This window comes from Vicia villosa, linkage group LG5 (assembly GCF_029867415.1).
Source record: "Vicia villosa cultivar HV-30 ecotype Madison, WI linkage group LG5, Vvil1.0, whole genome shotgun sequence".
Taxonomy (NCBI): Eukaryota; Viridiplantae; Streptophyta; class Magnoliopsida; order Fabales; family Fabaceae; genus Vicia; species Vicia villosa.
The window spans coordinates 88,997,111-89,014,790 of NC_081184.1; the positions used below are offsets into that span (position 1 = coordinate 88,997,111).

Genomic DNA, 17,680 nt, shown 5'->3' on the forward strand with positions numbered 1-17,680 from the left:
AACTTATAGGATTGAGATTCCCTTTTTGTTAGTCTTTTCTCTTTTGCATTCATCTTAAAAAACACCAATCAATTCAATTTTCTTTTGCCTTTAAGAACATGTTAATTCCTTTCTACAACAATTGTGTGAGTCTCCAAAGGTCGAGCCACAATTGAATGTGAAATTAACATAGTTCATTAAAAAACACAAACAAACAAAAACTTTTGAGCCGAACTACAACGCTCTAATTCCTCTAAAGGAATACGTAGCAATTAGGTCGCGGGGCCTAAGCGAGCACAACTATTTAAAAGCTTTGTTTTTCCCGTACTTTTCTTTTCTTTCTTTTGCATGCATTCCCTTTTAGCATTAAGCTTTAAACTTTTAGTTTTACACCCTTTGATTAGACAAACAAGAGTAGATCCCGTCGAGTACGACGGACGTGAAGGGTGTTAATACCTTCCCCTTGCGTAACTGACTCCCTTATCCTTTCTCTTGGTCGCGAGGCCTTATTTTTTTTCTTACGGGTTTTCTTCAATATTTTTCTTTCCCTTCTTGTAGAATAAATAAATATTCGATGACAACTTTATTGTTTTGATTTGTCCAGTTATTTCAGTGGTCTCCTCTCAATTTCTCAAATCCTAGATGTACATGTACCTATAATAAAAATCTAAATTAAATTAATTTCATAAGAATCTAAATTAAAATAATTCTTTTTAAATATAAAAAAAATAATTTAAAGTTACTTATATACATGAATATATTAGCTTAATTTTTTTTAACTTTTATACTAAAATGTGAGTTTGGAAATATTCAGTTTTCATTACCCCGATTTAAAGATACTTTAAAATTAAAGTTAAAAATAAAAAAAATTAAAATAAATTTAAAACTCTCTTTATAACTATTTATTTTTTAATTAAAAAAATATTTTTTATCACCATCAGTTTAATTCATTTTAAAACCATCAGTTTAATTCATTTTAAAAGTCAATTATGTTTTGTCATTGATAAAAGGGTTAAATATATTATTGGTCCCTATAAATATTTTAAATTTGACTTTTAGTTCTTATAAAAAAAATATTAACTTTTAGTCCCTATAAAATAACTTTTTAAAAGTCAAATTTAATTCATGTAGAGAGACTAAAACTATATACAATTTTTTTATAAAAATTTAAAATTATTATTAGTAATTTTTTAGAAACTAAAAATATATTTAACCCAATGATTGAATTTAAGTTAAATAATTATTGACTACTTTTCTGATTTGTTTTTGGCCAAGGGTGCCGAAAGGATCAGCCAAGGGAGTGGAGTGAGGGTAAGGTTGCTCTCTCTCGGTTGTTGGTGTTTCCGTTCTATCCATCTATGCTATGGATACTCTTTCCAGGATTAGACTCCTCTCCAATTGTTACACTTTTCAGTTCCCCAAAACCCCCGCATTATCTCCTTTCCCAACTGCTTTTTCCACACCCACACATTTTGTGCCACCACTAAGAGCTGCTCGCACCACCACCACCGCCCCCACCACTTCAACCACTACAGGTTAGCATCTTTCTTCATTTCCCCCTTATTTGGTTGCTTTGCTGTAACATCAATTTCGTCACTTTTACGAAAGTTGGGAATTTGAGCATCATTATTTTCTACATTTATTGAAGTACATGTTCTGGCACCATTATTTCTATTCTTTTAGCACCTAGGAAAATAACACTTGATCATTGGCATGTCATCCTATTTTTTCATGTCATTTGTAGTAGTATGTTTCTGTTGAGACCTAATTGGTCAAAATTCATAATGTTTAGTGAGTGATGTGGACGAGGAAGTCTTGCAAATATTTTTGAAGGATAGAGAATTAAACGGGGATTTTGTATCAAGAACTTCTGATTTAATATGGCGAATGAACTCCAGAAACTCTGGTGATTATGATGTTAGTGAGCTCACCGACAACAACAATTCTCAACAAACAGAACAGGTGCAGCTGACTCGTACTCATTGTATCTAATTTCAAAATTCAAATCATTCTGATTCAATTTTTTATTATCGAGTGAGTCAACTTTGAAAACTCATTGCCTTGTACCAATCCGGTTTCAAGTTCTGTATATGGTTTCTTTCATCAGGCAATTCAGTTTCATGCGATTCTTCTAATACTTGTAGATCATAGAGACTAACAGTGATGGCGGATTTTTGAAACTTTCAAGTACCCAAGAGTGGTTATTAGGTGACAATTCTGCACCAATAAACAGGAAGATGACTGCCAAGGTATGGTTTTTGTTTTTACTTTGGATCTGGTGACCGTTCATTTTCTTGTTTATGTCATTATCCCTTAACAGAAAGTTGAAAACTGGATGTGAAATTGATGTTTTTTTCAAATAATTCTGAAGTTCATCTTCTTTCTTGGTAAACAAATAATAGTTCAATCATAATTTTATAATATTTGATGCGTCACTTCATATATCATCAGACAATCCAAGACAACAGAGCAAGACTCAAGAAACTAGAGGCACTCAAATATCAATCTGTATGATACCTCTCTTGACTCAGTATGTTCTTTATTTGCTAAAGTCAGTCACACTTGCTTCAAGGCATGTAGGTTTTGATCATTCATAATTATTCTTATATTGTGTTCAGTTCCTGATTTTTAAATTGTTGTTTTTAATTTTAGCTCAAGAGAGAATTACTACTTCTCTCCGTGGGTATTGGATTGGCTTGTAGTGGATATTGCTTGGTAGTTTTTTCTGTACAGGTAAAGTTTACATTTGCATACATTTGTTTTTCTATTCTCGTCGACTTGAGGTTATGATTCACAACTAGATAAATTTAATGCTTCTTACCAGTCAATTATGATCTTTCGTCACAACAATATTAACTTTAGATGGATGCTATTACCAATGTCTTATTGTAATGGTTTCACTTTAACTTTAACTTTACGTATATGTTTTCTAAGTTCGTGAAAAGAAGTTTTGAGCATCTATGTTGAACTGATGTTTGTATCCGACTTTTCAGGCTGCTTTAAGTTATGCGGTTGGAGTCCTTTTCAGGTTTGTTATGGGATTTTGCTATATTCTGTCTTGTTGAGTTTTTTAGTGAGTTTAAATAGATTTGAGCTTGGCTCAAGTGTAAAAAACTTTCCAAACAACACTTCATATGAGTTTATGAAATTAAATTCGAAGTACTCTCCGTGTAAAACATTTAACATTTTCAAACAATCACAAACCATCATTTGTATGATATTTTAGTACATCACTGATATGCCATTTTCAATGCAGTTGCTTGTACCTTCAGCTCTTGTATCAACACGCGGACAACATATCAAGTGAAAATGTTCCTCAAATATTCATGAAAAAGAAGTCGAAAAAGTACAAACCAAAACTTTCACTTTGAATATGTTTTAGTTGAGCCAGTTAGCATTCTCTGTTGTTAACATTCTCTTATCCGCTGTTTTGATAAAAAAATTCTTACTCAGAATTGGTATAAGAAGCGAGGACCTCAATGATTTTTTTGAGAGAACGATCAGGGGTAGCGGTATATCACTTTCATCTCCAAGGCTCGTGATCCCAGCAGCAATTTACGGACTTTGGGCTTTGTCTCATCAGTCTTTTACCAATGACTTGTTTGATTTTCAGGTAAACCTTGGAAACATCAAATATGTGTATTAAGAAAAAGCACTTTCTTCTTTGAAAATCAAAATATGCATGTTTTCTGCTCTGTCCGTTCTTGATTCCATGGCCACCGATGTTCTAACTGCATGTCTGCACGAACTATGACGGCATGCGATCCAAACTATTCAATTACTGTCTAACATATTGGTCATTTTGATTCTGTCTTTTCTTCACCCACAGCTTGTGCCGGCCATGGTTGGGATGTTTGTATACAAGGCTGCTGCTCTAGTGCAAGTTTACAGAGACAATAAAGAGTTAGGCTTTGAATTTCCAGAAGATTATTAATGAAGGAAGACTCAAGTGACTGAAATGTTTATTTAGCTATGTTCAGCAGATCACTCTATTTCCTACATCCTCAAATATTGGAAAAGGCCTGCTGCATCCGGAACGGAGCCCAACTTACTTTTATCTTGTAACAAAAATGTCATATAGTATGTACTATATTATACTACATAATATTATATATGAGAGTGGAAGATAATTTGAAATGATAAAAAAAGTCGTTGTTAAGTAACCATAATGTAGGAGTGGAACTGAGATGTAAATGAGTTTGCAATGTTGTTTATTTGAGGCACCGAATTTGTGGTTTGACAATCATGTGATCATAAGAAGTCATCCAATGCAGGGTGACAAAGTTGTTTCTTTAACTTTAGAAAAATGTTGGTACTTAAATGTAATCATGGATGTTACTGTCCCGTTCAATTCAATGTTCGTTACGGACGAATGCCTATTCCAGCAATGATGTACGAGGGATCCAATTACTAGTGTCTTTACCGAACCATGTGTCAATAATAACTATCATTAGACATGATCAGATGATGAAATAACATTAAGGTGGTGTCAAAGTGTAAAATTTACCTGGAAAATTCTTTACCGCATATTCATAAAATAAAAATTTAGTTTAATTGTTAAATTGTTCTTACAAATAAGCGACTTTTTAGTTTTCGTCTCTATTTTTTTATAAATAATACTAAAATGTTAAAATCTTTTTGATATTATTAGTTCCTAATGTTAAAATTTTAAAATTTTAGACCAAATCTAAAATTTATCGTTGGAAAGTAGAGGTGATTATTTTATTTTGGTCTAAACAAGATGAAAGAGCTATCTATTCTAGGATAGATAGAGTTTTGGAAAATGTAGAATGGATGCAAAAACATGTGAATACCACTCTTACTAATATAACACCGAATGTTTCGGACCACGTGATGCTTGTGCTGCAGAAACATGGAACCCACCATATCAGAAAGCATCACTTCAAATTTATTAACAGTATTGCTGATTTAGAAGGCTTTCAGGCATTGGTCAGAACCAGCTGAAATGAGCACTTGAGGGGGAGACCTATGTTTGTGGTTTGGAATAAACTACAGAGACTTCAACCCGTACTGAGAAAATTAAGCAAACTCATCAATGATGTGAAACTGAACATAGTTGCAGCTAGAGAAAATCTGCTAACTGCCCAAATCAATTTGATCTTGGACAAAATGAATTCTCACAATATTGAATTGGTAAAAACTTGTTCTGCATAGCTAATTAAATGGCAGGATATGGAGGATAATGTCTTGAGGCATAGGGCAAAAATCGAGTGGTTGAAAAAGGGTGATGGGAATAACAAATATTTTCATGCATACATTAATATGAGAAAAAGATCCAAAAGCATGATACAACTGCAGAGAGCGGATGGTACACTAGCAACAACCCAAGAGAAAATCGAAATTGAGGTTTTGAATTTTTATCATAACCTGATGGAAAAGGCAGAGAGAGCTTTAGGGCATTGACATCCATGCCATGAGAGATGGCAGATAGGTGAGTTATGAGCAACAAGTAGCTCTGATTGCCCCAGTCATATATAAAGAGATTGAGCTGGCTCTCAAGAGAATAGGTGACACGAAATCCCTTGGCTTGGACGGATATGGGGCCTGTTTCTTTAAGAAGGCTTGGAATACTATGAAACAAGGTGTTGTGGCTGTTGTTCAGGACTTCTTTGTTAATGACATAATATATAAAGCCATTAATTGCACTGGTGTGACATCAATTCCCAAGAAGACTAATGCAAACAGTATAGAAGACTATAGACAAGTTGCTTGTTGTAGCATCATATACAAGCTTATTTCTAAGGTGTTAGCCACAATAATGGGAAAATTCTGGATAGTATTATTGATGTTAATCAGGCTGCTTTTGTGAAGGGTCAACATATTCATAATCAGATACTTTTAACTTATGAGTTGTGTCGCACGCTCGCGAAAATGAACAGAGTCGCCACCAATATATTTATCCCATAAGGGAAAGGAATATCAGAAAACCTAGGATGAATAAGAACGAGGTCTTTCGACCAGAGATAAGGTACGGGAGTCGGTTACGCGAGGGGAAGGTGCTAGCACCCCTCACGCCCATCGTACTCGATGGTATCCACCTATGTTTGTTGCTATCTAAAGGGTGTATAAATCTAAAGCTTAATTACTAAGGGAATGCATGCAAATGAAAGAAAAGAAACACGGGGAAAATAAGGTTTATAAATAATTGTGCTCGCTTAGGCCCCGCGACCTAATGCCTACGTATCCTTTTCAGGAATCAGAGCGCCGTAGTTCGGCTCTTTAGTTTTTGTTTGTTTTTGTGTTTTTTAGTTGAACAGTTACATTCACACTCCGCTGCTCGACCTCTGGAGTCTTAAGCTGGGAATGGAGCGGAAATAACGTGTCCGATTAGGAGGAAGAATGCCCTGAAGGCAAGAGAAAGGATGCCTCGGAGGCAAGAGAGAGAAGAGATAAAATTGGGTTGTATTTTTTAGGTGTAATTCCATGATGGACAAAAACCCACTACAAGGCTTCGCATCACTTCCTTACTTTGTTTAGGTTTGAGCCTTTATTAGATATTTTGAAATGTTTTTGGTTAGGTGTCTTTTAAGGGAAATTAATTTGTGACTTGAATCATGCCATAAAAAAAGAGTTTTTTTTTAATATTTAGAGAATGCACATCGAGGCCTACGCCACAATCGTTTCTCTAAATGAAATACAGTTTTTGAATAATTAGAGAATGCACATCGAGGCCTACGCCACAATCGTTTCTCTAAATGAAATACAATTTTTGAATAATTAGAGAATGCACATCGAGGCCTACGCCACAATCGTTTCTCTAAATAACGGTTAAGAAATACACCGAGGCCTACGCTTCAATCATTTCTCTTCCGCTAAGTGGGAAAGAACATACATCGGGGCCCACGCCCCAATCATTTCTTTCACACTAAAAAAAGGCATTAGCATGATTCGCGTCGTCCTTTATTAGATGTTTTAAAGTTGAAAAGAAAAGGGGAGAAAACTAGCCTAAAATGAATAACTAGCCTAAGTGTTTAAAAGGGAAGACTAACCTAAAAGTCATGAAGATTATAGGTCCTAAATCTATGGGAAAATATAAGTGAAGTTACAAGTAAAAATCACAAGTAAGCATGATACAAAATTAGTACGAAATTGACTAAAGAAATGACTTTGAAAATATAGCACAAAGCATGAAAACAAATGATTCAGTATATAGTGCAAAAGGAATTAAAAGAGGTTATTTATTTTTATGAGATTTTTATATAAAAGAGAATTCAAATCAAGCAAGCAAAAAAGAATTAGCCTAAACTACTATTTTTGTGATTTTTCTTTATGATAAAAATTAGTATTAAAGATCTAAAAAACCACAAGAGAAAATTAACAAAAAACTTAGTAAAGAACTAAATCCTAATAATTCTAATGTGAATCCAGGGGGTGAAAACTGAAATATAGAGTGTTAAGAGCAGTGGGCGCATGGCCCAGCCCAAAGGGGTTTTTGTTTACAGATTTTGTTTGATCCAAATCAGATTCTTCTACAAATATTTTTTTGATTAGTGAGTTTATTCAAATTAAATGTTAACTACAACAAACTTTATATCACCTAATTATACTAATTAACCTATTAAAACTCAGGTTTAATCCAATTAATAAGTAAAAAGGTAATTAACGAATGAAAAGGGGCTTAGGGTTCCAAGTTCCAACCATTGAGATTTCTGAGTTTGCTTCTCCTCATTCCAAGCGCAAGAACGGCGGCCGGACCTTCATTGCTTCTCCGACGACCGAAAATGTAGCGCCACCGTGATGCCCTCACGCGACGACGTCCGTGTATCGCCGATTATCCTCTGCTTCGAATCTACCGGAAAAATTCGGAGCTTCTTCAAGCTCAATGAAGACGGATAGCGATCCCAAAGAAATCTGCAAGAATACCGATGAACTTCGTCCGTCCTTCTTCTATTTTTTTTTCTTTTCTTCCTCTTCTCCGATTCTCTTTCTGTGTTCTTGCTTGTGCGGTGTTGTTGTTCGTGATGATGATGTTGAGTGCCTCTGCTGCGTCTCTGCGAATCGATATTAAGTCAAATCTGCACCATGATGACGTTGCGTTGGTGAAATCACAAAGTAGGGCGATTCGAAGATGTTGTTGATCGAAGCAACTCTGAGTCAGTGATGATTGAATGAAGGTGGCGATTGTTGAAGTTGTTGTTTGCAGAGAAAGAGGTGAAGACAATTGATGGTGATTGAAGGATGAAGAACTCTGGATCGATGAAGATGAAGATTGGAGCCAAGGCTGTTACGTTTTGGTTATCGGTGAGTTCTCTCTCCAATTTATGTTGCGTCTTTTTTCTGAGCTTTTTCTTCTACTTTCCATCATGATATCGATTGATTTTCTGGTTTTTTTTTGTGGTAGATGATGATTGAAGTGGAGAGATTGAGAGTTTGAAGATGTGAGTGCTGATGGAGTTTAGCTCTACTCCATTGAAGTTCAATGAGAACCTTCAATAGAGTTTTAGGTGGTGAGCGTGTGGTGATGAGGGTGAGTGAGAGAAGAGCGGAAAGAAGATGAAGATGGAGGTGAATGTAAAGAAATGGCTTCTGTGATGGTTCTGATTGGGAGATGGCGTCCAAACTGATAATGGTGGAGGTGATGAGAATATATAGAATTTGAGAGAGTGAAATTCAATTGAGGGAGAAATTCTGAGCCATAGGATTAGAGAGAGTTAGTTAGTGAATTGATGGTGTGAGATTGAGTTGGTTAAGATGGTTATAAGTTGGTTATTTTTCTGTTTTTGACAGTTAGGTTAGTGAAGTTATAAAAACAGTTGGGACTGTTATAACATTATGAAGACAGTTTGAACTTGTTTGCACTTCTATTCTGTGGACTCTCTTTCTTTTGAAATTGTTTTGATCATGTGCCCAGGTTTCTTTGTGATGTAGCCTTCTTGGATGAATATGATTTTGCATTTGCTGAATTTTTGTGGATCTATTAGGCTGAATGTGTGGATTTTGGTTTGCAGAATTTGGCAAGGATATGCACAGGATTTTCGGTTGACGAGTGAACTGAGCAGCCCTTGGTTTGTGTATGGAGCTTGTGACTTACTGCTGAATTGTGAATGAAAGATACGAAGGCGTGTCGTAGTGAAGATGAAGAGGACATTGAAACATATAGCAAACAGTAGGTTTTTAGGGAGAAAAGTCTAGGATTAAACTTTGGTAAAACAATGTTGGTTTTGATGGAACTTTGTAACTTTTCTTTTAATTTTATGTGACCTTGTATATATTGTAATGAGGTGCACTGTCTAATGTATGAAATATGATACAGTTGGTTGGTTATGTAACAAGAGTTAAAATGGCATTTGATGGCCTTCACTATGTGATATAACTTAATCAGGTTTTGAGAGTATGATTAAATATGATAATGGTATTTGTATAGTTATACGAATGTAAAATGGGTGAATATGGTTTGTAAAATGAAAGAAATAAATTTAAGGTGTCAAACTGAACCCAAGGACCAAAAGTCAGAATTTTAGGGGGCAATGGTCGAATGTTGACCGGAAGTCAACAGTTGACTATAAAAGTCAACTGTGACTAGAAAGCCAACCAATGAGGAATGTATATAGTTTTCTAGTTTGGCTTTTTGTAATGGATATTGAATGGTGACATTTGGTAGTTGAACTTTGTAATTTTGACATAGTTCCATAATAATTAGAACACTCCTGATTGAATCTTAAATTCATAATAACTCGTCCTCGAAGCAACTTTAATATGCATAAGACCCAGACTTGATGTATCAGAAGATAGATAAATTCATCATTCTATTTCATAAACCATGAGTCACTTCCTGCATCTTAATCAACTTTAGGAATCCCCTTGAATTGATGAAAGGTAGAATAGGGACGATATAGTCAGAGAATATCACAACACTTGTTCAGATGATGACCTCAAATACGTGAATATTTGCAAAGACCCCCATCCTTACATCCATGATCCTTACTCTCATTTCCCACTTATTGATAAATGCATGATTTTATTGATGACCTAAGATTAAAATGAATGAGATATGTAAGCCAATTAAGAATAATTAGACGGGCAAATTTTAGGGTGCAACAAGTTGATAAAAGGCTTAGATAAAAAGGGAGGCACTCCCAGATGTCTAATTCAAATGGACATTCAAAAAGTGTATGACACGGTCGATTGGAACGCTTTGGAATGCATTTTAAACGAAGTTGGATTCCCTTGGAAATTCACTAATTGGATTATGCTTACGGTATCGTCTGTTTCCTACAGATTTAATGTGAATGGGAACTACAACAAAATCATGGAAGCTAAGAGAGGTTTCAGGCAAGGGGACCCTATAACCCCCCTTCTTTTTGTCATTGTAATGGAATCCTTGAATAGGTCCCTATCCAAGTTACAAAGGAATGGAAATTTCAAATACCATGCTCGATGCGATAAATTGAAAATAACCAATTTGTGCTTTGTAGACGACCTCCTTCTGTTTGCTCAATGGGAAAAAGGCTCAATGGAGATGATGATGGATATTTTCAACAAATTCTCAAAATCTACTAGACTCAAAGTTAACCCAGAGAAGTGTAAAATTTTATTGTGCAAGGATGGACAAAGATACAAAAGATGGTATTTCTAAAGATATTGAGTTTAAGAAAGGTCAGATGCCTTTTAATTACTCAGGTGTGTCCGTGACTGGTAAGAAGCTTTCGATTCAACAGTACATGCCTTTGGTGGATCGTATTATTGGTAGAATTAAACACCGGAGTGCTTGGTTACTGACTTATGCCGGTAGAATTCAGCTTATAAAAAGTGTGACCTTTACAATAACTAATTACTGGTTACAGGTTTTCCCCTCCCTAAAAGTGTGATTCATAAGATCGAATCTATTTGTAGCATCTTCTTATGAACATGTGGCTTTGAGGGGAGTAGGAAGTCGCCCATTGCGTGGAAAATAGTGTGTAGACCTAAGAGCTATGATGGTATGAATCTTATCGACTTGGAAGTTTGGAATCAACCCAACTTGATCAAACTTCTTTAGAGCTTAAATGGAAAGTCGGATTCTCAGTGGATTAGATGGGTTCACGTGTATTACTTGAAAAATGACCATATCATGAACATTGAGAACAAGCCTGCTTATAGCTGAATCATGAAATCCATCCTTAATCAGCGGAATAGGATCCATAATATAAAAGAATGGAAGGATACGCGAACTCATAATAAGTTCAGCATGAAAAAATTACAGGGCGTTACAGGACTATTCTAAAAAAGTTAATTGAAAAACTCTGTTGCACAGTAATATGGCAAGACCTCGGGCCTGCTTCATGTTGTGGCTTACCTGCCATGGTAGAATGGCGACTAAAGAATACGAGTTATTTAGAATGCATCTTGGAGAATCCATTCTTGTAAGTAATAGAGTTAATGTTAGACCTATTTTAAAGAAGACTCCATATGAACTATTCAAAGGAAGGAAACCAAACATTGCTTACTTTCACATCTTTGGATGCAAGTGCTTTGTCTTAAACAATAACAAAGACAATCTTAGTAAGTTTGATGAAAAATCCGATGAAGGTATTTTTCTTGGCTATTCTCTTTCTAGAAAATCTTTTAGAATATATAACAAAAGAACTTTAAAAATTGAAGAATCTATGCATCTATCTTTTGATGAATCTAACCCCTCCAAGGAGGATATAATTGTTTGTAATGATGATGATGATGATATAGTAGTAATTCCTCAAGAAGATACTTCCAAAATCAAAAAGAAGAATCAATCGGAGAATCACGTAGATACTTCCAAAATTAACAATGAAAATCAATCGGAGCCTCAAGGAGATACTTCCAAAGTCAACAATGAGAATCAATTGGAGAATCAAATAGAACCTATATTCAACAAGAGTCAAATATCAGTGATCTACCTATGGAATGGAGAACTCATAGAGATCATCCAATTGATAAAGTCATTGGTGATATTATTCAAGGCGTTACAACAAGACTAAACCTTCAAGATGCTTGCTTAAACATGGCGTTCGTCTCTCAAATTGAACCTTCCAAAATTGATGAAGAATTAGGAGACGACTAATGCATAATTTCTATGCAAAAAGAGTTAAATCAATTCGAAAGAAATCAAGTTTGGGAACTTGTTCCTAGGCCAAGTAATAAACACATCATAGGTACCCGATGGGTGTTTAAGAACAAACTTGATGAGAATGGTATAATTGTTTGAAACAAAGTAAGGTTGATGGCTCAAGGGTATAATCAAGAAGAAGGAATCAACTTTGAAGAAATTTTTGCTCCGGTTGCAAGGTTAGAAGTTATTCGTCTTTTACTTGCTTATTAAATTTTTCAGCTTTTTTCAAATGGACGTCAATGAAGAAGTCTATGTCAAACAACCCCGGGGCTTTGAATACTTCAAGAATCCATTACACGTCTTCAAGTTGAAAAAGGCTCTCTACGGTTTAAAGCAAGCACCAAGAGCATGGTATGATTGTCTTAGCAACTTTCTATGCGAAAAAGGTTTTGAAAAGGGTAACGTTGACAAGACTTTGTTTATAAAGAAAATTAAAAATCATACTTTATTAGTTCAAGTCTACGTTGACGACATCATATTCGATTCAGCAACAAAGAATTATGTGAAGAATTCTAATCAACAATGCAAGGAAAATTCGAGATGTCTATGATCGGTAAGATGAACTATTTTCTTGGATTACAAATCAAGCAATTAAAGGATGGCATTTTCACCAACCAATCCAAGTATTGCAAAGAATTGTTGAAAAGATTTGACATGGATAATTGTAAAATAATTTCTACACCAATGGGATCCGGAACTTATGTGGATCAAGATTAATCCGGTGTCTATATTGATATTACAAAATATCGAGGTATGATTGGTTCATTATTATATTTGAAGACAAGTCATCCTGACATAATGTTTAGTGTTTGTTTGTGTGCTTGCTTTCAAGCAAATCGGAAGGAATCTCATCTCATGACGGTAAAAAGGATCATGAAGTATCTCAAAGGAACAACATATGTCGGTCTATGGTATCCAAAAGGTAGTATAGGTGATTTACTTGGTTATTATGATGCGGATTATGCAGGATGCAAAACTGACCGCAAAAGTACAAGCGGAACATGTCACATCTTAGGTAATGTATTAGTATCATGGTCATGCAAGAAACAAGCATGTGTCGCACTTAGCACGGCCGAAGCAGAATACATTGCAGCAGGAAGTTGTTGCGCTCAAATCTTATGGTTAAAACAACAACTTAGTGACTACGGCGTAAAGCTTGGATGCATTCCTCTAAAGTGTGATAACACAAGTGCGATCAATATCACAAAGAATTCGGTCATGCACTCTAGAACCAAACATATTGACACACGACATCATTTCCTACGCGACCACGTTCTAAAAGGAGACGCTGAAGTTTCGTTCATTGATACTCATAATCAACTAACGGATATTTTTACAAAATCGCTTGCAAAAGAACCATTCTTCAAGATTCGAAGAGAACTCGGCATATTGGTTGAGCATGATGTATGAATTTTAAAATCTCATAATATGTGATCAAAACTAGCTTTCATCATATAAGGTGCATGTCTCAAGTTTCTATCTTTCAATATATTTTACAATTTCATTTGTGAAATCCCAGCCTTTACTGGTATGTTGCGTTTTTCATTTATAACTTATATTCACATATTACCTAAACATGTTATTTTGATATTATATACTATTTCATACATGTCTATGTGCTAGTTTTAATGTTTCAAAGCTACTGTTTTTATGTTTTTGAATTTTTTTCGTGGAAATCGATTTACCCTCAATGGAAACTAATTTCCTGTAGCTTAAAAATCATGTTTGGTTACTGGAATGTAATTTTCGTGACTGGAAATCGATTCCCACTCAGGGGAAATAAATTTCCTGAACGTGACTTGACTTTATTTATAATTTTTATTTTCGTTTCTCTTGTATATATCCACATGCTCCTTTTGTTTTGGTCATCAAGGTCAACACTATCTGTCATACCCCAAAATTTGCCTTCCATAGTTCAGTCATAATCACTCAAAAGCTCAGGAGATTCATCAAGTCATTCTCTTGAGCAAAAGTCCCCTAAAGCCAGGGTTTGAGATCCTCTTAGGAGAATCAATAAGATGTGGCTCTCAATTAAAGGTATATGGTTTATAATGATCTAATGCAACCCCATGGCAAAAGTCAAGGCACAACTCCAAAGGTTACCTGCTCAGGCAATCCCAAGGTCCACAGTCAAAAGATCCAAACCTAAAGGTCAAATACAATCACAAGCATGATTCAAACTTCTGATCATTGAGTAAATATCAAGTATAGAGGTGCATATCCATCATTGGATCAAAGCTTGATCATAATTCCATTAATAGAAACTCAGAGATGAACAAATACAAAAAGGTTCAAATTAGGGTTTCTTTTAGAGAAAGTCAACCCAACTTTGACTGGGCATAACTTTCACATGGAACATCAAAAATTCCCCATTCAAAGCCTATCTTGAAGGAAATTGAATTCTCTACAACTTTGTCTCTCACAAGCCAAGGCTAGAAATGCTTCATTTGAGAGGTATGGTGCAAAAGATTACAGGTCATTTTCAGACATCCTTCAAAAGCAGTTTTTTCCCGAAGAGGATATGATCAAGATAAAAGCTCCAAATGAAAAATATGTTCCAAGGTGGCTTGTAGAGGACCTTTTGAGGTTTTCAAAAAGTATTAGAACTCCCTCATAGCTTAAAAATTGAGTGAGATATGCTTGATCAAAGTTGGTTGATTTGTGGAGATAAAATGTGAAATAAGAAGGTTCAAATTGGATTTGTTGCAAATAGGCCCATACTTTTATGACTTAAACTTGGCCCAAAAGTTATCCTAAACTTATGCCACGAATTATATCATTTTATTTGATTTTACATAATTTTTATTTTATTTAAAATTAATTTTTAATGATTTAATTAAGTGAAAATCAAATATTTTGGTAAAAAATATGTTTTAATTGTTTTCAATCAATATTTATGACTAAATACAATCACATTTTCGTGCATAATTAAATGGGAAAAGATTGATATAAAATAGGCCAAATATGGTAACTTATGAATCAAGAATAAATCAAATTTCCAAGATTGGCAAAAGAGATTCTATTGATCAATGGGCCTCCAATTCGTGACCTAATAGAAGTCTATAAGTAAGTGAAGCTATGCACATGAATAGGGGTTAGCAAGTCTGGGCAGAGCAAAGGTATTCGAGAACAAAATTTCCTCACAAAGCTCAAACTCGATTTCAAGAATTTAGGGCGTTTCAAAAGGATTTGAAGATTGCAAGCTCTTCCTTGGAGAATTCTGAACGTGTTTGGATACTCACGCATCATCAGCACTCCCAGAATTACCTCCGATTTACCAAAGTAAGTCATTCTGAACATTGAGTCGATTAGCATAATATGCGCATATTCGTGATGTGTTGATCATATATTTTGCTTTGCCTGCTTGTTGTGCACGTTTCTGGAACGTTAATTGAATCATTGTGCACTCTAGAGTGATCGGCCATTGTTGGCCGTTCAAGCTTTTTGGGGTTTAATTTGGGCTTTCCTTGTAGAGGTAAAATTAGGTTATAATAATGATATAAATAGGTTCGCATGATGAAGGCGAAGGGTTTGGGGTAGGTGCGAAAAATTTATATACAAATAGAGTGGATTCGTTATTTTTCAGGTTTGGTAGCTACGAAGAAAACTCGTAGCTAAATCGTAGCTAACATATGCAGGTTTTTTGTGTCTTCTTGGGGAAGACGATGACGTGCCCTTGTGTTACTGGATGGTTTAAATATGCGCGCGCGTTTCCATTTATTTTCTTGATTATTATATATGTTTCAACGAAAGCGTTTACTAAACGCGTCAGTATCATAGTTGGGTTGGTGAGAGTGTTAATCGACCCTGGGGGCGTGGGTTCAACACCCTGCTCCCACATTTATTTTTTCTGAATTTTCAAGTGCCTGATCCCATGCGCTCACTTCCTTAGGCCTCACTATAGTCCCTCAGATCTGAGCCCTTGATCCTCCACCCAGCCAGATCTGACGCTCCTGATTCAAGTCCCTATAACATGAACCCTAATTGTAACTACATGGAATAAAAATCCTAATAACTAAATTTGTTTTAATTAATATATTTAGTTTCTTTTAATTAATTCTTTTTTAATATAATTAATTAATAATTATTTTTTGTAAAATAAAAAATATGTGATATTATTATTAAAAATTATAATTTGTTGTTCGTGCCGATTAAATCGATTAATTGCTATGGTCAACAATAATTTTAATTAAAATGCTATTTAATTAAAATAAAAATTAGTTTTATTTGGTTAAATGGTTGCAACTATTTTATTAGTTGTGATGATTAACCGTTCTTTTTTCCTCACTTTAATTTGTTATTCTTTTTAATCGAATCAATCGATTACGAGGGGTAACAATACAAATTAATAATTAAAAAATATCTTAATTCATTATTAGTAATAATCAGATTAATTGATTAAAATTGGTAATGGTGCAAATTTCAAATCTTTTAACTATGGTAATTGAATCAATCGATTATTGCGGTTAATAGTACAAATTAAAATCAGGGTTGTACGCCTAATCTTAAAACACTTCTCAAAACCACGAATATCAAACTACGGATTATCATGACTACGATAGGCTATTCAAAAGCCTCTAAAAACCATATCAGATCAAATTATAACCTTAAGGGCGTACAATCCTTCCCCGAACTACGTAGACTCTGATCCTCCCTAAGGAGGTACGTAGGCACTTGGCAACAAGGCGAGTCCCCCTACTCCAAATCTTAATCATGTCCATAATTAAGCCTTTAACCTTATTAACTATCTGTCACCCTTCTTTATGTTTTTGCCATAACCCTAATCTTTGCAATGTTAACCTTTAGGAAAGGGTTTTGGGTGCCTAACACCTTCCCTTAACCCGAATATAGTATCTTACCTTGAATCTCATAACCATTAAAGGTTTCCTATTCGCCTTGGTAGAATAGGTGGCGACTCTAATAACTTAATTTTTAGGGCAGGTTGCTACACTATCATTCAATTCCTCTTCCACTCTTCATCTGCTCTCATTGATAACACATAAGTATTCAACACAATCCTTCAATAACCACTCAAATATCTCCATCTACCAACATTATCTCCATTAAAACCCACTTATGTGAAGTGGATATGATGATGCTGTGTGCAATGAAGAATTCTATGCCGGTTAATTGGGCTTATGTGATTCTACGTCACATGGAATATTACTTCTCCTTGTCAAGTGGGTTACCATATGCTAGAACCATAACCAAGATCCTGGAACACTTTCAAATTCCTTTACAAAAAGAACCGGCAAAGAAGATGGGAACAACAAGCCTAATATCTAGTAAAAACTGCTCAAAAATATGGGCATTATCCAAGACCGTGATGAATTTTTTAAACACACTGATGATGAGAACGTCCAAGCTCCTCCAGCCATTATTGACGGTGGCTATACTTTAAAACTCATATACAAAATGCTTCGTCAAATGGATCTTCGCAACAGTTCGGAACATCGCATAACGCGTAAAGACATCAATTTTCTCAAAAATCAATTCCAACAACAGACTGAGAATGGAGATGATGGTGAAGAGGAAGAAGAAGAAAAAGGAAATGGTGTTGACAATGATGAAATGGATGCTAGTGACTAACTTATCTTGTTTTATGTTGTCTTATGC

General features: G+C 34.9%; 1 protein-coding gene across 1 annotated transcript; it reads left to right on the top strand.

Annotated features, from left to right (window-relative positions):
• Positions 1-1,234: 1,234 nt before the first annotated feature.
• On the top strand, positions 1,235-4,222 carry LOC131606833 (uncharacterized). Its single transcript, XM_058878943.1, has 9 exons — positions 1,235-1,514; positions 1,772-1,941; positions 2,124-2,228; positions 2,431-2,487; positions 2,632-2,712; positions 2,973-3,007; positions 3,236-3,325; positions 3,433-3,592; positions 3,809-4,222. The coding sequence occupies exons 1-9, from the start codon at positions 1,343-1,345 to the stop codon at positions 3,911-3,913; spliced, it is 975 nt and encodes a 324-aa protein (XP_058734926.1). The 5' UTR covers positions 1,235-1,342; the 3' UTR covers positions 3,914-4,222.
• The last annotated feature ends 13,458 nt before the right edge of the window (positions 4,223-17,680 follow it).

Bases quoted from the DNA above. Each gene is read 5' to 3' on its own strand.
- LOC131606833 (XM_058878943.1), top strand. From the start codon at position 1,343: ATGGATACTCTTTCCAGGATTAGACTCCTCTCCAATTGTTACACTTTT. The intron at 1,942-2,123 runs GTGCAGCTGACT...TAATACTTGTAG, and splicing joins ATTCTCAACAAACAGAACAG to ATCATAGAGACTAACAGTGA. The intron at 2,488-2,631 runs GTATGATACCTC...TTTTAATTTTAG, and splicing joins AGGCACTCAAATATCAATCT to CTCAAGAGAGAATTACTACT.